This window comes from Vicia villosa, linkage group LG7 (assembly GCF_029867415.1).
Source record: "Vicia villosa cultivar HV-30 ecotype Madison, WI linkage group LG7, Vvil1.0, whole genome shotgun sequence".
NCBI classification, from domain to species: domain Eukaryota; kingdom Viridiplantae; phylum Streptophyta; class Magnoliopsida; order Fabales; family Fabaceae; genus Vicia; species Vicia villosa.
The window spans coordinates 118,911,055-118,931,359 of NC_081186.1; the positions used below are offsets into that span (position 1 = coordinate 118,911,055).

General features: G+C 32.8%; 1 protein-coding gene across 1 annotated transcript; it reads right to left on the reverse strand.

Annotated features, from left to right (window-relative positions):
* Nucleotides 1–1,143: 1,143 nt before the first annotated feature.
* On the reverse strand, nucleotides 1,144–4,823 carry LOC131616722 (sm-like protein LSM7). Its single transcript, XM_058888143.1, has 5 exons — nucleotides 4,693–4,823; nucleotides 4,506–4,587; nucleotides 3,147–3,218; nucleotides 1,545–1,597; nucleotides 1,144–1,408 (listed from the first exon to the last, which is right to left on the reverse strand). Exons 1-5 carry the CDS (start codon nucleotides 4,693–4,695, stop codon nucleotides 1,319–1,321), a joined length of 300 nt encoding a protein of 99 aa, XP_058744126.1. The 5' UTR covers nucleotides 4,696–4,823; the 3' UTR covers nucleotides 1,144–1,318.
* Between the last annotated feature and the right edge of the window lie 15,482 nt (nucleotides 4,824–20,305).

Genomic DNA, 20,305 nt, shown 5'->3' on the forward strand with positions numbered 1-20,305 from the left:
ACTTGCCCGCCTAATTTTTTATTAATTTATTTTTATATTTTTTTAGTAGATTAATAGACTTCTTTACCTTTCAATTAAATTTTTCACTTATTTTTTAAAATAATTTTTTATAAAACATCTCTTTAACAAATTTTACTTTAAAAAATGTTGCATATATTTACAAATAAATGTATAAATTAAACCATCAAGAATTAGAATTACTAAGTAACTAAAGAAATGGCAGACTTAAGGTGGAATAAGCTGAACGAATAGTCGAGACGAGCTTTGGCAGACGGAGGATTTTGGCGGGACGGGTTTTGGTGGGCGGCGAGCCTAAAATCCCAACCCAACCCGCCATTTTATGGCGGATGCGCGGACATAGTGGAGGATGCGGGCCTAAAACCTAGGTCCACTCTGTTAAAAAGTGAGGGTGGGGAAAGCCCACGGAACACTATACCTTTTAAACCCAAAAACACAAAAATTTATGTAAATGACCATGCCTACTAAAGCCCGCGAAAAAAACGAGACGGGGCAGGACGAACACGTTAGAGGGTGAGGGACTAAATCATTGGCCCATTCCGCACTAAAGTGCGGCCAAAACAGACATGCCCAACAGGCCATGCCCGTTTTGCCACCCCTATCTCCCACTTCGTGATAATAAAATGCATTGATTCCTTAAAGCAAGTAATTAGGGTTCTTCCGCCCAAAACAAATTTCCCGCCATAAACAATGAACATCAGTTGTCTGGTCTAAACGCACACACGCACCCACATACAGGCTCACACACCCACACACACAATTTGTTAAATCTAAATCAAATATTAATTAATTTCAATTAAGGTTGAATCAATTGAGATTACATGTGTTTTCATCTGAGCCAAAATAACATTTAATCAAATTGTACTTCCATCTTAATTTCGAATTACTAGGGATTTCACCTAAAAATGCGAAGCTTAGGACAAAACATAACATCTACTTTTATTTGTTAATATAACACAGTCCCTTTGTTTGTAAGCAAGATGTTAGGAGGCAGACACAAGATAAAATCCTGCTGTGCAATTATGCATATGAAATCTAAGAATAATCGTATCTTTCAGAATAGGCAAGTGAAAAGATAAATTAAGTTAACATTGCCTTATCATCTAAGCATCTGAATTCACAATATATGAATGTTCAATACTTCATTTCAATCAGCAAATACAAAATGCAAGTTGTTTTCAACAAAAAGAAGTGTTAATACATAGGACTTAAAAACCAATCATATATGGTTGGGAACTAAAATGATGAAAAACATGGTTAGCAAACACAGAGATACAGTATTTTAAACACACATTTACACCTAGGCCCCATCTGCCTCAATAAAGGGGTTTGCAATCTCATCTGTACCATCAGTTGGGGACACAAGCATCACAGCAGTTCCTCTGCAAACCTGCATTGGGACAAAAACCAGTTCGGTTCCAAAAGTAAGGATATGCCCAAAATAAAAGCCGAACAAAATTCAGACCATATAATGCTCAAGAAATTTATGTTTTAGAACAGATTAGATAGGAAATAAAGAAGCATACAATTAAGCCAAGACTTCTTGTCTGGTCTGTAGTTTTCAGAGGATCATCAGCATCTGCATCACAAATAAAATAAATGAGTTTGATTACGATTTCAAATAGGAGATATTACAAGGGAGCAAATACAGAATTTACAAAATTGCAGGACAACTCTAATAACTTGACGCGCTATCAAATTACTACCATCTTACATTTTTATATTCAACCTTTTGTGAGTGTAAAAGGGTGCTTATAGAAAGGGGAGGAGGTGGTGTACATTGAGATGAACAAGCTCAATCCAATTGACATGAAAGGCTTAACAAGCATGTATACAAGCATGCAAACTATTTGTAGATTTATTCTGGCAGCGGTAAATTATTCCCGAAATCTATTTATTCAGAAAGGTGAGTCGTGTCTCCTAAAAACAATGTCAACTTTGGTAAAATGCGCATTACAACAGCTTTTACGTAGAAATAATTTTTCACGGTGTTGTTGATGGCGGACGGCGGTCCATCGCGGAGAGCCAAAATCCCGGCATACCGGCCGTTTGTAGCGGATTATGGCGGAAAAACCTGCAATATCGACCAGAGATGTCATTCCCGGCCGCTATGGCCGCTATAGTGGCGCTCCGGAGCGGAACGGCCCCCACCCACACGAGATACAGGGTGCGGTGGCGGAGATGCTGTAGCATCTGCTACAGCCAAGAAACCGGGTCGCGGATAGTTCCCGGGCGGAGCGGATCCGGATCCATTCTTCCTTTCTTTTTTTATTTTTTTGGGGGAAATTACTATATTGCCCCTCGTTTTAAAATTTCTAAAAGCAGAAAACATTGTTTTTGTTTTCGTCTCCATCCTCGTTCCCTCACTCTTGTTTTCCATCTCGTTGCCCTAATCTCACTCTCGTAAACGTTCACCGCCGCCATCGTTTTCCCAACCGCCGTCGTTCTCCCTAATCTCTCACTCTTTAATTCTATTTCCCATCCGCCGTCGTTCTCTCCTAATCTATATGTTTTGAATTTTGAATGATTAAGCATTGTTCTTTGGTTGACATTAGATTTTATAAATATTTTATGAGTGTTGTGAAATTAGTTTAGTATTACATGACATGTTTTATAGTTTTTATATAATTATTAGTATACAAAAATTTGTCCCGCTATCCGGGATACCGCTATTCCCACTATTCCCATTCCCGGAGGTCGGCCGCTCCGCTCCGCTATCCGGGATTAACAACTCTGATATCGACCAATATTTACCATTGCGGCGAGCCCAAAAACTGCCAACATCCATGACATGGCAAATTTTTGATAAAATTGTTTTTCAAGCTTTTGAGAAAAGAACTAAACCTGCTTTTTCAATTTTCCTTCTATTCTTTGAAAAGTGTGTCTAATTATGATATAATTTCTTAAAGCATTCTTTTAAAAGGAACCAGCATCTGGCCATGAAATAGATGGATTTTCCTTCAATTCCCCCTTAACCCTGAATCCCGGCAAACCATCTTATTTCAATGTGTTAAAGAAGATAATGTCACGGGTACGAGCGACCCAGAATTCAAAAAGGTCAAATATATACAATTTACATATTAAGTTACTAAATGTAAAACAAGATGGCGGTACTATGTAGTATTTACCTCTGAGAAACTCAACAGCTTCATCGAGGACAAGGTTAAGTAACTGGTCGTATCCTTTCAGAGTACCTGTCACTGCAATTCAACATATTGTGATAAGTTAGACCCCTCATCAAGGTGTGCTTAAAATCGAGATTTAACACAAAATCTGGAAGGAGAAATAAAATTTTAAATTGTGGAATTGTAACACTAATTGTAAGATTATACAAAATTCTAAAACTCATATATATAAAATCACTAAAAATTCTTGTGTGAATTTAAATTCAGAAGCATAGCTCACAAGCAAGATAGTTAAACTTAAAACCTTAACCACACTTCAAATACTTAAATAAATTTAAATTCATTCATAAGCTTAATCACAAACATTTCAAAGATTGTAGATTATACGATTCAACGATTAACAGGGGTGATTTCCCTAAAATAGGATTCTGGCATTCTGCATACATTTTTAATCACTGAGGGCACGCATAATCGCAAAACCGTGAAATTTTATGAACAAGTTAGGACTTTAACTACCACGCCCCTCATTACCCAAGTAAACGCTTTGAAGAAAAACATAAGCAAGAACAAGTATTAGGGGCTATGGGAGAATTTATAATAGTTAGTTTACAAGAGGTTAAATTGGCAAGAAGAGAGAATTAAAACAAACAAGTCTGCTATGGATGAGTGGCTTTAATGTAGCTGGAAGGATAAGAATGGGTTTGGGTATAATGTAATGAGAGTGATTTGAGTAGTAGGGAAGTTTTGAAACTTACAAGTCCTTAAAGTGCTGCTTTATTGGTCTATATTCTACTTTCAGTTCATAATTCCTAATTCCTTTCCAAATTTGAGTACTAGTTTCCTAACAAAATATAATGAGAAAATATATAAGACCTTACTAACTTTTTTATTTTGACATGAAACCAATGAAGGATGCGATATGTATCCGATACGGAGATACGTTTTGCTAGTAATTGGTAAAGAAATTATGAGAAAAAGAAAAGATAGTTAAAGTTGTGAAAAAAGTAATTAAAGTAAAAGTTTGATTCTTGTCATAGAAAAATGAAAGTGATGAGGTAATTAAAGTTGAGAAAAGAAAAATTAATATTGAGGAAGATTGATTCATGTTCTAGAACTATATGAATAGTCATGAGATTAACTAGTTGTATCCACAGCGTATCGGAGACATGTCGTCAGCCTATCGCGCGACGTATTGAAATCAAAACACTAAAAGCAAATCAAAACCTAAATAAACCACATTCCACACAAACATTTCAATATCATAGATTAAAAGACTAGAAATAAATTTTAAAAAAAAAACCACGAACACAAAATCAGACAATCATTTATCAACAAACTTCAACTCAAAAAGAGTAGATATACCTTGTCTACCACCAGTAAGCTTGACTTGAACTCCTTTATCAACAAATTTGGCCAAGTCCAGAACTGTTTCCTTCCTTCCAGACTGATAGAAAAAACAAATTAGGTTTTTTATTGTTCACATTTTTGTGGTGTGTATGTATGTGTGAAGTAAGATGCATATCGAAAGGTTATTAGAAAAGAAACTCACCATGGTTGATGTTCTACGAGTGTGGAACTCCTCAGCTGCTTGATTGTCGAGAGAGAAAGAGAGAGGGGGCGGTTTTGGGTACCCGAGGGTTTCAATAATTATATTCACGGTTATTATGCCATTAAATTCAATTCAATTATATAATTGATTTAATTGTAGTTTTGATTTTTTTATTTTTTTTTATAAAAGTTTAGATTTTAGTCTTCTTATTTTGTAGTTTTCTAGTTTTTTTTTTTATATAAATTTTAGAGTTTAGCTCTTTTATTTTTAAATCTATAATTTTTTTTTTGTCAAATATTCTACTAGCGTAAATTCACCCGTAAAAATAAATAAGTGGACCTCGAGATTTTTTATGATGTCTCTGCTTAATTATCAAGTGAGTTGAGTTAATGAGATTTAAATTTATAATTTTGATCCTTCCATTTTTTAATTAAATAAATTATTGACATGATAGATTAAACTTATATTTAAAATAATTTAATAATTAAATAAGGGCTAAATATGTGTTATCTATACAATGTGAACAAATGTTGGTTTAAAAACCCAATGAATAGAATCCTAGCGGCCGAAGTTTCCTCCTTTCTTATCCAAGTTGATTCTTCGCGGTTTGACCATGAATTTCACAGACCTATTCCTTGAAACTACTTCCTATATTCTCCATCCCACCAACAACCATGTTTCCAAGAAGCATATAGAAGTTGGTAAAAAAAAAGAAACATACTGAAGCGAGTGTTCCTCCATCGCACCCTTCAAGGTCATTTGCCTAAGCACTTAAGGGGGTTTTCAACATCCTTGTTTCTCAACTGCCACAACCGGTGATCAAAGGAGATTGTCCATCCATCACCATTCCTGAATATGAATACAAGGCAGGGCTTAATGAATGCAAAAACAATCTCCATGACATAATTTATGGCTCAAAGGCTCCACGCCTCTTACTGTGGCAGTGCTTCGTGGGAAGCTCTCTTAGATTTGGTCGGAGGTGAAAAACTGGGGTTGTTGTCTCTTAACAAAGGTTTTTATGAGTTCAACTTCTCAAGTTCTGGGGACAAGAGAAGGATAAGAGCTTTAGGTTCTATAAACCTTAGTATAGGGTCATTGAAGCTCTTTGCTTGGACTAAGGATTTCAATCCTTCAACGCAACATAACTCGTCTGCTCAAGTTTGGGTACGTTTCTTTATGATTTCCCAGGAGTACTGGAGGCCTCGCATTTTGTTCGCCATTGCAAGCTATGTTGGCAACCCAATTTGCATAGATGCAGCTTCCTCAAAATCTCGAGTTGATAGAATGTTCGGGCAATTTGTTCCTGTTCTCATTGAAATGGATTTAACTCAGCCTCTCAATGATAACATTCTTGTAGAACATGAAAATTTTGTTTTGTTTTTCCTAATATACAATATTAGAATATTCACGTTTATTATTCGCATTGTAAGAAAATCAGACATAATGTGCAAGCAAGTTCTTGAGGAAAAATACAACCGAGTCGAACCCCAAAATCAAACCAATATATGCTCCTAAAACTATTACGAAACCTTTGGAAGCTCCAATTATACATATTGAAGAAGAGGTTGCTGAATTTGATAATGATAATTAAAGAAGAGATGATACAATGCATAGAGCTATGGAACCTGTTGTTGAACCCATACTTGAGATGGTGGTTACGAATTTGGTAACACCTAATCTTAACAATTTAGTGTCACAAGTGCCCGAGGACTCTGTAACACAATTGTCGTCTTTTATCGATACTACACAAAATTTGGCACGTAAAAGCATACAAATTGAGGTGGCTGATGCTAATTTTCTCAATAAATCTTGGGAGAACTTTGCGGATCTCGGTAATAAAAATGATGGAGTTTTCACAACAACGGTTTCTAAGCTCAGTAAGAAGTAAGCAGTAAGGCAAAAACATCAGTATACTACTATATCCCAAGGAGGCCTTAAACCAAGGTTTTTATGAAAAGCCTCTATTGGAACATTAGAGGTGTGACTAAGGGTCTGTTTGGTTCAACGGAGGGGAGGGGAGGGAATTTAATAGAGGGGAGGGAAATGGAGGGGAAGGGAGGGGAGGAAATTTAACTAAATATATGTTTGGTTCAAAGAAGGGGAGGGGAGGGGAGGGGAGGGGTTTTTAGCAACATGTATGTTTGGTTCACAAGGGGAGAGGAAGGATTTTAACATCAAATTACCTTTTTATCCTTATAAATATTATTATTTGTACTTCGTAAAAATAATTCTAAATAACAATAGTATTGAGTAAATTTCCCCAAATAAAAACTTGTTCGTTTATAAATCATACTATAACAGTAAACAACAGCACACATTAGTTGAACTATAGATCTTCAACGCAAATCAAACCATTATCTAATCTTGATGATTCATCTAACCCAATAAAATAATTTCTATAATTTAAAATACATAACATAATGTTAGAATGTTAAAAAAATTGGACAAATAATATTAAACTTAAAAATTTTTATTTATAACATAAATATAATATATTTGCATATTGTTATTATTATTAATAGTATAACAAAAAAATCTTATTACTATTATATATTATAAATAAGAACTGATATAAGGATGTTATTATTATTAAAAAACAACATAATATCAAAAAAGAAAATTCAACAAAATAAAAAGGAAAAAATTCACTTGAGAGCAACAAGTCACAAATAGCAACCGCACAATAGAAGAAAAATGAAACGTGAAATAACACAGAAAAATCTAGTCTTTAATGATTCAGTAAGGGCAATCTTGGAATTAAAAAAATAATTAAGGATAAAATAGGGAAAATAATAAAATTTTGATTAATAAATCTTCCCTCCCCTCCAAATCCCCCCAATTTGGAGGGGAGCAAAAAGTGAGTTTAGGAGGGAATTTGCTCCCCTCCCCTCCCCTCCCCTCATAAAAAATGAACCAAACACATTTGTTTATAAATATTCCCTCCCCTCCCCTCCCCTCCATCTACTTCCAACCAAACGGACCCTAATGCTCCTTCTAGATTAGCATTGAAGAGATTGATTAATATTCACAAGCCTGGTTTCATCTTTATTGCTGAACTGAAATTGGGCTTTCAAAATTTTCCCAACAATTGGTTTTCCAGATTAGGTTACAAACCTTTTGCCTTTAATGTTAAAGATCAATTGTCTTTGTGGTGTTTTTGTCTTGAAGATGTCTTCTCTAATATTATATCTTCTTCTTACCAGTTTGTTGTGTTTTCCTTTGATTTGGATAATTCTCTGTTGGATTATGCGGCTATTTACGAATTTGGTTAAAAGAAGGGAGCTTTGGCAGGATCTCTCTAGTCTTTAGGATAAGCATATCCTCCATTGGCCTTTCTTTTGATACTTTAATGCTATTATTAGAGCTCATGAGGATATAAGTCATACTTATCCCGCTAGAAGTCTCGTGGCCGATTTCAAGCTTTGGACAGATGCCAAAAATCTCGTTCATCTTCTCACTTAGGGCGCCAAGTACAATTGGTCCAATAAGCATGATACTCCTTTCGCTATGAAAAGACGACTCGATATATGCATTGAGAACCAACTTTGGTTTGATTGCAACAATCAAATCTCGATGTCGACGCTCCATAAAGTATGTTCTAATCACTGCTTGTTTCTGTTAGATATACATATCAATCCTGTTAGGGTTGTCTCTCAATTTAAATTTCTTAAGGCTTGGACTCTTCACAAGGATTGCAGGAACTTTATTAAAGTTGTTTGGGATCAAAAGTTTGTTGGTTGCCACATGGTTGTGCTTACTAAAAAGCTCCAGATTTTGAAAAGAGAGTTGAGAGGTTGGAATAAGAATATCTTTGGAAATGTTTCTGTTAGTGTCAAAAATGCAGAGGATTCGCTTTGTGATATTCAACATCAAATGCATAATGGGGATGGTGATGATAGCTTAAAGAAGCAAGAATTTTTGGCGCAAAGCAATCTCTTGGCCTCTTTAGATATGGAAGAGTGCTTCTAGAGGGAGAAGTCTCTGGTCAATTGGCAATGGGAAGGAGATCGTAACGCTACTTATTTTTGTCGTGTCACCAAAATCAAGCATAAGTTAAAGCCAATATCTATGATTTCCCATGAGGATAGAGTGCTCACCAATCCTAGTGAGATTTGCTGACTGTACTGTGAAGTATTTCAAATCCTTGTTTCCTTCTAACTATGTTATTATGTAGGATTTGAAAATGGTGGATGAGACCATTCCTTCAATAATGGATGATAACATGAATCACATGATCACAACACTTCCTTTGTTGTCAACAGTTGTGTTTGCTCTTAACAAAAACAGTGCACTAGGTCCTGAAGGTTTTGGGGCTATCTTTTGTACCAAACATATTAGAATATAATTAAGGAGGATGTCTCAAATGCTATCATAGATTTCTTTCTTTCCGGTTGGATACTGCCAGGGTTCAACTCCAATATCATAGTCCACATTCCAAAGATTAAGGGTGCGGATTCTTTGGACCTTTTTCGTCCCAATGCCATTTCAAATTTCAAGTTTAAGGTGGTATCAAAGAATATAAATGTCAAGCTTGCAACGATTATGCCATTTTTGGTTTCCAAAGAACAACGCGGTTTTATCTAGGGAAGACACATTCATGACTGTATCGGTTTATCGTCTGAAGGTATCAACCTGTTGGATTCTAAAAGTTGGTGTGGTAACTTAGCTCTTAAAGCGGATATTAGGAAGTATTTTAACACTCTAAATTGGAAATTCCTTTTGGCGGTTTTTCAAAATTTCGGTTTTGTTAGCTCCTTGATTTTGGGTTGGCAGAATTTTGCTAAAACATGGTGCTTGAAAGATGTTAAGCAAGATGTCATGATACCTTGATCTCTTGTTACAACTGAGTATGTGCTTACATGAAAAACCAGATGTCTTGACTAGTATCGTGACATTCTGTATCAGAAGATCAACATAGGCTATTTTGAATCTTGACATATTTGATTTGTTTTAAATTAATTATGTGATATTTTCTTTGGATATATCTCAGTGATTTACGCATGTCAAGAAGATTTAACTTGGAATAAAGAAATCAAATCTCCATAAGAATTAAAGTTTCTAAATTTATATGATTGAGACAATATTTATTTTTAAGATTCAAAAAGATTTCTCTACAGATTTGTTGCTACTCTCAGTTTGTGGGTCAAGTAAGATGTTTTGAATCCCATGGACCGCTGAAGATTATTTAAAGAGATCACTAGACCTAATGTTATCAAGTTTTTCACTAATGTAAAATTAGGGGAAGGTTAGAAAGCTTAGGTTTTGAGAGTTTCTTGTGTTTCAAGTCTCCCACGTATCTCTTGATATTGTGTGGTAGATTGTATGTTGCTTGACTGTTAGTCAAGCTGTGTGTTCTCACTCATAAACCTTTAGGTAATGAGTTGAGTTCTTTTGTTCTCACTCTTAAAGCTTTTAAGCAAAAGAGTTAAGTTCTTGTATTGGAAGCGTGATCTTCTAAATTGGGTTGTTATTGATACATTCATTGGGATTGGAGCTGTTAGATATCACTGAGGTGATTTAGGTTGTGGGATGTCGACTTCCCAGGTCTAGATGTCGACTTCAAGGTAGAAGTTACACTAGGTAGTGAATAGGCGAAAACTTGTAAATTGAGATTGTTTAGCTTTGAACTAATACTGGTGATAATGGATTTCCTTCCTGGTTTGGTAGCCCTCAGATTAGGTGTTGTTTGCACTGAATTGAGTTAACATTTCGATGTGTTATTTATCATTATGCAATTTTATTTAAGTACTTTCTCCGTCCCAAAATAAGTGTCACATCTAGAAAAAAAATGTGTCCCAAAATACTTGTCACTATAGATTATCCATGCAATTTTATATTTAATCTTTCAATTATACCCTCTAATAAAGACTCTTAATTTATTATTATTTTCACTTAACGTTAATGCTAATTTGGATAGTTAATCAACATAATTTGGTAAAATCACTATTCTCTATCATTTATTACTATTTCTTAATTTGTGTAAAATGGTTAATTGCAACAAATAATATGGGACGAAGGAAGTATCAAATTCAGTCTGATGAATCTGGTTTGTTTCCAGATGTTGTAACATATGTCTTGACATCATGTAAGACAACTGTGTTAGCATGTGTAATGCTTGTACCAAAAAAATTAATTGGCATTAGAGCAGGAACCTTGTCTATTTATTGGGTGAGCTTCAGGGAGATATTTTTCTAGTAACATTTGTGTTTTCGAAAACTATGGTGATAGCATTAGGGAAATCAATGGTCAATAGAATTTTGAAGTTTTTCAGGTTGGAAGAATCATGATGTTAAGAAAACACAAGGGAAGAGTCTGAAAAGGGTCTCTCTACCCTTGAAGTTTTTTGTTCCAAATCCTTTATCAACTTGGATTGTGGCCAAAGATACTTGGGAATCTTTCAAGTACACTCATAAAGACACGTCTAAGTGCGTTTGGAAGAAAAATGTTCATATGTGAGGTTGATCAAAGAATAAGTACTCTGGTCTCTAATAAAAATATTTGACATGAAAGTGACAAGTCTTTGAGGAAAAACAAGAGAATTATTTTTGTTTTCAACTCTCAAGGAAATTGTATTCTGATCTATAGTGAAGGATTTCTTATAGCTATTATGTTTATTCGAAGGCAATTCTACTAGCTCTATTCTAACATCATTATGTATATGATACTCAAGATGAAGTTGGAGCTGGAGGTAAAATCCAATTAATGTCAAACATTCATTGAAGTGAGTGTGAAGACCTTGGATATTGAATTTTGAGTTTGAGATGAAAGATCTTAGCGAAGCTAAAATAATCGTGTGTATGGATATCATGATAAGCCATAAGAAGAGTGAATTATTCTTATCTCAATTTATTTACTTATAGAAAGTGGTGGAGCAGTTTACAATGTTAAAACCGCCAACACTTTTTTGGGTCATCACACAAAGCTTTCGGTTAATTGTTTTCTCAAATCGAGGAAGAGAATAAGATAATAGAAAATACTTCCTATGTAAGTGGAGTTGGAAGCATTATGTACGGTATGGTTTGTACTAGACCGAAATTAGCATATACAGTCGAGATAGTAAGTCGGTTTATGGAAAATCCTGGTCAGGTTCATTGGGAAGTTTTAAAGTGGGTGATAATGTATTTGAATGGTTCTCTAAAAGGTGGTTTAAAGTACATAAGGTCAACTCAAGATGAAAACGCTTTAGAGATTTTTGCAAATTCATATTATGCAGGTGTCAGCTGGAGTTTTTCGACACCATGTTATTATTAAAGAAGATGAAATATCTCTTAATTGGCATTAGGAGTTTTCAACAAATTTGACATGTTTGCTAATAGTCTGTCGAAGTCACCTCTGATAGGAAAAAAAATTTAAACATGGACTTAGAAATATTTTCTTAGTTTTGTATTTGATTCGACGGAGAGGAGCGTTCGACAAGGAAGTTGAGTTTGATCGAAGGCGTAACTGCCTTTTGTCCTTATCTGATTTACTAAAAGACGAGTGGAGCTCTAGAGCAAAAGGAAGGCATGCCGAGCGAAACTTGACATGCCCTGATCGAAAAACTGTTGAAAACGGTTATTTCGAATTAGTATATATAGAAGTCTTAGCATTTAGGAATAAGTGTGTTCATTTATGTACAAAATCTCACTAAAAACTCAAAGTATTTGCGTATTGAGAAAGAGTCTTCTGAGAATGTACGTGTAAACACCATTTTATCTTTTTTTACAGTTTTATAAAACTTATCATTTTTAGAATTTACATTCTTATTATTTCCAGAATTTACATTCTTGCAACTTACTTTTAATTGCCTTTACTTTACTTTCTTTGCAAGTTTATAGCATTACTTTAAAGAATTACGTAAATCAAAACAAACATTTCATTAAGAACATGAGCATATTTGAAGTGTTCTTCATTATCAAGAATAAAGTTTAAGATATAAAGCAGATGTCCTAGGATTAATCTAGTTGATCCTGTGAGTAACCAAAGATTCTTGTTTTTGGAAGACTAGCGCTTGTTTACCAATTTTCACGGTAAACAACATGTAATATGGATATTAGAAAATTCCTATTAGATTTTGTGTTTACGTTGTTTGGGACACCTATAAGTTGGAAGGCAAATCAATAATTAGTTTTTGCGTTACATACCATTCTAGCGGAATATGATGCCCTTGTTGAAGGGGTCAAGGATGCCATGTGGCTGAGAGACATGATTGTGAAGTTAAGGATTACTCAAGAAGTGTGAAGATAAACTATGATAGCCAAATTGTCATTCACTTTGCCAATCATCAAGTTTATCATGAGAGAACATAATACATAGACATCCGTTTACACTTCATAAGGGATAAAGTCTTCAGAAAGTATCCTCAAAAGATAATCCAACAAATATATTCATCAAATCATTGCCAAGTTCAAGGTTCAAGCATTGCTTGGACTTGATCAAATTTGTTGAAGACTGATTTAAACGTTGGATAGAACACCAAGGTGGTTAGTGGTTAAATTGACATCACCACCTGTTTAAAGTCAAGGTGGAGAATTGTTGTAATATGTCTTAAAACCTCAAATGAAAAAAATAAACATATTTTGGTACTAATATATATTTTTGGGCTTGGTTGGACCTATTAAGGTTTTGGTTGTTAAATATGGATTTCTCTCAGTTGTTGTAAGACAATTTGTAGAAGTTGTACAAGGTAGAAGTCCTAGTGAGAATCAAAGGATAAAAATTTCTTAGAATTATATTCTAGAGATTTGGCATCCCTTTGCGATTATCAAAGAGAATGATAAACACTTTAAACCCCATGGATTTGCGTAACTCTTATATTGAGAGTTTGAGAGATTGAGAAACACTTGGATAAAAAACAGGGTGGGTTTGTTCTTGGTAACTCCAAAGAATATTTTATCATAATGCATATTGTAATCTCTTGTAACAACTTTTGAAATATAGTGAATTAGAGAGTTGCTTTCTCTTTTAGACGTAGATCGATTCGATCGAACTGGGTAACCAAATTTCCCCTGTTCTCGCATATTATTATTTTATTGCTTGAGATCATTTGTCTAATTCTCATTGTTCTTTGTTCAACACATCAAATTTTTTGATGTGATTAAACTCAAAATAATTCCTCTATAGTGATTTTATTCGTTTTATCAATTTCACAACATATTTTATTTCTAAAAGCAAAAGACCGTTGAAAAAATTTAGTTGAAAAGAATTCAAAATATAAAAATTGGTTTATAAATACAAACTGATTATAAATCGATTTACAAATTAATTTTATATTAATTTTAAATTAAATTTAAACCGTTTATTGAAGTGATTACTGAAAAATTAAACTAAACTAATAATGTAGTTTGGTTTATTGCTTTTCACGAACTACAAACACCATCTACTTGAACTACCATTTCCTTCAACAATTAAAGAAAATGTGATTGAAGCTTTCTTTTATCACATTTCCTTTGAACATGATAGGGGAGTTACGATCTAAAATTCCAAGTCAGACTAAATTATCTTGAGAATTTCTTCACCCACCTCCTAACCTTCTTGCTCACCCCTGGTGAATTTACAACACTACCCCTTGTTTCGGAAGTTCATTTCCGAAAAGGTACTTTTTTTTGAAAAAAAGGTGTTTTCGGAAATGAACTTCTGAAAACGTGTTTTTTTAATATAAAATATTGATTTCGGAGATGCATCTCCGAAATAAAGTTACATTTTCAGAAAATGTGGTGTTTCGGAAGTTCATCTCCGAACTCACCCCCCTTGGAGGAATTCGGAAATGCACTTCCGAAAAAAGGTCTGGACAGAAGAAAAATAACAAACAAGAACGATTCGCTTTATTTAATCGGATGAAGACGATGGAGGAGACGCTGCAACAGGTTAGAAAGTCCTGATCCTCTAGAAATCCATACCACATTGTAACTTACCAACATAATAAACAACAACAAAAAACTTATGAGCAAACTATACTTACATCATAGTGGTGTAGATCCTTATCAGCCACTCCCAACTGAAAATGATTAGCACGAACTTGAATTTTCCTTCCCAATTTTCCTTCCCAATTTTCCTTCTGAGACGACGGAGCCGACTCTAGAGTAGCCTTCTGTTTAACTTCGGCAGTCAGGCTCTCGATGGAGATTAGAGCCGAACTCAAGGAAGCAATCGGCGCTGCGACAGATGGAACAAACGGCGCTGAAACAGATGGACGAACAACCGGAGCTGCAACAACAGACGGAGGAGAGGTAACCGGGGCCGGAGCATATGACGGAGGAGGTGGATGTCCGGAGGAAGAAGGATTGGAGGTACGTCCATCGCGAGAGCCACAGCCACCACCACCACGGCCTCATCCTGCAGCATTGATGGATGATTGTTGAGAATGTGCAGGAGATGGTTGACTCCGGCGATTTTCGGGATGATTTCCTCCACCGCGGCGAGACATTGTGATGAAAGCAGTAACAAGAGATAGAAAACGTTAAAGCAAAGAAGAAGACTTAGGATCGAAAATGATTTGGGATATTTTGAAAGAAAAATGGGTGAGAAGCTTTTAAATAGGAAAGTGTTTTAGAAGTTAACCGTCTGAGAGTGGTGGGGAGAAGGAAAAGGGAACTTCGAAATTTCAAAAGGTTTTTTATTCTTTTAAATAGGGCGTGGCTGTGGAGCTTCCCAATTTTTGTTACGTAGGCTTTTAAGTAGGAAAGTGTTACCACATTTCTTAGAAGGTAACCGTCTTAGAAGGCTTACGTAGGCACATGTGTCCATATTTCTTACCTGATTGTAAAAAATAAATGAATTTTGATGCATTTCGGAAATACATTTCCGAAACATAAAAAAATTTTTAAAAAAAAAACTTCGGAGATGAATCTCCGAAGCAGGGGTAAGTTGGGAATTTCGCTGGGGGTGACCCCCATAGGGAGGTGGGTAAAGAAATTTTCATTATCTTTAATCGAAAAATTATTATTAAACAATCTTCAAGTAAAGAGAGAAACTTTTAAAGAGACAACTAATAATGTAAAATATCAATAGATTTTCATAATAAACTAGTAGGAAATCTGTGCTGTCACACGAGTCTGGTCGGGATTTTACATTATATGTATTTAATTTTGACTTGCAAAATTCCTTTATATATAGTTGATATCTCATAGATATGTTCACATCTACCCGTGAATTCAGATGAATTAACAAACCCTAGTAGAATCCAAACGAGTTAATTCTAAAAATTTATTAAATCTGTTTTAGATATTATTCCATTTTTTCAAGGCTAAAATATATGACAACTCCGTCAAATTTCAAATTTAAAAATTTTACAAATATAAAATGTATGATAGTATCCGTCAAAAGATTCAAGAGCAAAAGATAAAATATATAAAAATTAAACAAATAATTAAAATATGAATATGTTAATAGAGTAATTAGATCTGAATATCTACCGTTATAAAACAAAATAGAAATTTAAAACCTATGATAAATAATATACATTTATTTTCATATATTTAAAATAATCACATTAAGTAATTTCCATTGGATAGTGTAATAAATATAATGATCTCAAATTTAAAATGCTTTGTTAAATTAATTCTAAAATAAAAAATTATGAAAATTTCATAATCTGCTTTTTATTCTCATTTATACAAATAATTGTTTAAATAGTTAAATTTCATAAAAATACATGATTTTTAATATTTTTTAGTAACAAAATGTTATTTAAACTATAATAATACTTACTTTCAATTTGAAACAAATAAAAAACTCATTTTTTAAATAAAATTTGTTTAAAAATGATAGTGAGTATTATTACATTAAGTTAAAAAGACAAATTTTAAATTATTTTTATAGTAAAAATATTTTAAATTGAAAAACTAAATTATTTGTATGTTTTCAAAATTTTGCAAGTACATTTCTCTTCTGACATATGGCCTGCTTTAGTAAAAAAAATTAACAAATAAAATTAATCAATAATTAAATTTTATATAGGAAAGAGAAAAAAGAAAAATCCTTTTATTCTAAGAATATGGAATAATTATAAATAGATAAATAAATGAAATAATAATTTAACATTTATTAGTGTAGATATCAGTAGGTAAATAAAAAATCAGATATAATAATATTGAAAAACCTATTACAATATTAATTAATAATTTTACATTTATTTTTATATTCAACTTAATACATATTTATTAATTTTTTTATGAAAATTCAAAAATTTAGGTATAAATTTACTAATTCAGAAAAACTAAAAGTTGATAAAACTCAACTTTGATATTGAAATAAAATTAAAAAATAAATAATAATTATGAGGAATTATTTAATTTTTAATATAGTAATAATTATTTCCTTGAATAATAAATTTCCTAAAATTTACATTAAAGGATAATTTGACCATTATTATTATAATTATCATTTAACTACTTTTAAAATTTAAAAAAATTAAAAATTTGAATGGAAAGCTAAATTGGGTTTCCACTACCTTTAAGATTTAAGAAAATTAAAAAATTAAATTGAAAGCTAAAAAAAATTGGGTTCCCACAACCTTTAAGATTTAAGAAAATTAAAATTAAGAAATTGGGTTCGCACTTTTCATCTACTGTATAAATTTTCAGATTAATTGCATTGGGCAGCAAAAAATGAATTTTAATAGTTATAATAGATTTGCATTTTTATTGTTTCAAAAATGTTATATAATTAATAAAGAAAAAATTAAAGTGAGAGAAAACTAATAATTTTGGGAAAAAAGTTTTAACATTTAAAAATAAGGATTTTAAAAAATATTGATGGTATATAATATATGTGCTAATATACACATCAATCAATGATGAGATCTAATTATAAACCTTTGATATTATAACAAAATTAAATAATTTGCTTATATAAATTATTATGAGTACTAATTTCAATACAAATTATATATTAATGTGCGATACTCCTCCATTTTATTAATACATACTATTTACTTTAATCCAAAGTGGGTACTAATTCATGGCCTACAAATGAAAGAATAGTTGGATAGATACATTAATACCAGAAAAAAAAACACATCAAAAACATATGTTGCTCCCAATCTGCTAAAATTCAACGTTTCACATATCATATTTATATACTATATATTTTTAACTAAATAGAAATGCTAGCAACACTCTCTTTTCAACAAAAAGTTTATAAGATAATTAAACTACATTATTATTTCCTCTAACGCATGAAAAAATGGAATAGAATTATTTTCCAAAAAGTCATTTTTACCCATACCACTTCCTCATTAGCTTAGAGTTTCTATTTGGATAGACATGAATAACTCCATCCTGCCAAAAGTCAATGTAATGTTATGACAACAAAAGATAATAGTTGTTTAATTACATAAAAACTAAAATAAAGATGTCCTTTTATTAGGTGGAAAATATAAAAAATAAATAAGATAACATACATCATACTTTTCTTCGGGTCTGTAAAAGAAGGGATATAGATTAGATTTTGGAGTAAAATATATATTTTTCTCATTTCAAAGCATTATTCACATAAGATTCAACTTCATTGGAAAAATTTAAAATAAGTGCTTGCAAAAAGATTTTCTAGAATGGCAACTTTCTCAGTAAAAAAATATTTGTTTGGAGGAAGTGATATTTGTTCGAAGAAATATATTTGCATTCAGAGAATGACCAATATCAGATAGTTCATACCTATAGGAGTAACTCTCGTTCTAAAATTTCTAACTCTGGCGGTTTCATGGCGGTTTCATCCCTTCTTCCAAGGTGCAACATCAGTTCCTGAATTAAAGAAGAAAAAAACACACCAAATTAATCAACAATGTAATCCAACAAAATACTGAGTAAGAATGTCAGTTATGCAAACAATATTGATATGAACCTTTTCTTTTTCCACGATGTCTTAACTTCAATACAGGAAAAAAACTAATAGGCAAATAGAACATCAATTTTGTATGAATCGAAATTGATTGATTGAATAAATAACGTCTCTAAGCCATGTGACCTTAATAATATACTAAAGTGTCGAATTGGTTGCGTCGAATATGTGGAGCAGAGCAAATCATTGATAGATCTGAAAGTGTGAGCCATGCCAATAACAAAACATATTTCACACGAACCACAAGTTAAGATCGAAACTTGCAACAACAAAAAGATGAAATGACAAAAAAAAACTCACATCTTAGAGAACTAATATGAAGAAGTGACATGGTTTAGTAGATATAATGGAATAAAGGGTTTAGAAAACTGAAAGACCAAGAATTTATTGCATTTCAATTTCGACTGACAATGAATGTATCGTTTCCATTAATCATGGGCGCTGCCAATGAATGTGTTGTCTCAAATTAATAATGGAATAAAAAAAATGCAACAAATTATTGGGTGCTGCAACATCACCCGTAATAAATGTTAAATCAATAATAAAGTTTTAGTAGTTTTATAAGAGGGCTTATAGTTTTTTTTCAGGTACTTTTGCTTTTATATATTAATAATAGATTTAAATATGTAAAAAAAAATGTAAGTTAATAAACTTCAATTATTAAAAATATTAAGAAATTAATAATTTAATACAAAAATAATTTATTTTCATATTTATATCTTTTTAGTTTCTTCACGAACGACGATGTGCGTTCTCCTCTGTGCCGAAACTCAAACCCCAACACTGAGTGCGTCAAAGGGCAATTGTTCCGGGTTAATTAAAATAGTTACACATTACTTGAGTATCGAGTTTAATGGTGGTTTATATAAAATATTTATACACTTCAATCCAACGGAATTTTTTTAAAGGAACAAAGTCGTGAGGATGCTCACATCCAAAATGGATAATACTTCGTAAACGCAGTGGTGCGAATTTGATGTCAACCGGATTATTGGTGGAACTCTAAGTTCACACCGTACTCCTTAGCCTCAACTGAGACAATTGTTTCAGACTGACCAAAATAGTCTCACGTTGCTTGAGGTTGAGGTTAAGAGTGATTTTATACAACACCCATATACCTAAATGCAACGAGACACCTTTACTAAAGGACAAAATCGTAAAAATTCTTACGCCAAAAACAGACCGTACCTCCAAACGAGACGTTTTTTCTAAAGTACAAAACAATGATAGTTGTTTCACCTAAAGCAAATAATACCTCGTAACTCTAGCGTCGCGGACTTGAGGTTGACCGGAATAATATAGTCTAAGTCGAAATATTATTCATATATTTATTTGTGTTAAATAAAGTTCTAAGAAAGTTTTTGGTTTTTCTATTAAAAAAAGATTTAATTTATATTGAGTTGATACTATCATGAACAAAACTGTAACTCCTTGTAGGTCGGGTAGAACTATTCTTCCTCATCCTGCCTCATTAAAATACTATGTATCTATCTGAGGCCTCATAAATTTGGTGAGCAGCCATATATAACTTCCCCCAGTTAGTTTCAAGCTAAAGGACTTATTCTCCCTTTCCTTCGATTTTGGTTGAGAAAACTCAGCACAATTTAACATCTAAATAAACATGAAAAATATTGCTAAATTATGTTTTGATTCTTTCAACATTAAAGGGTTACACTTGTCACTATTAGCAAGCAAATTTCAGTTTGTTCAACATTCTTTTAAGACTGTGTTTGTTGAACCTCTCATAATTTCCCTTATATGTCTCACCAATTTCATTCATTTCATAATCTTCAAC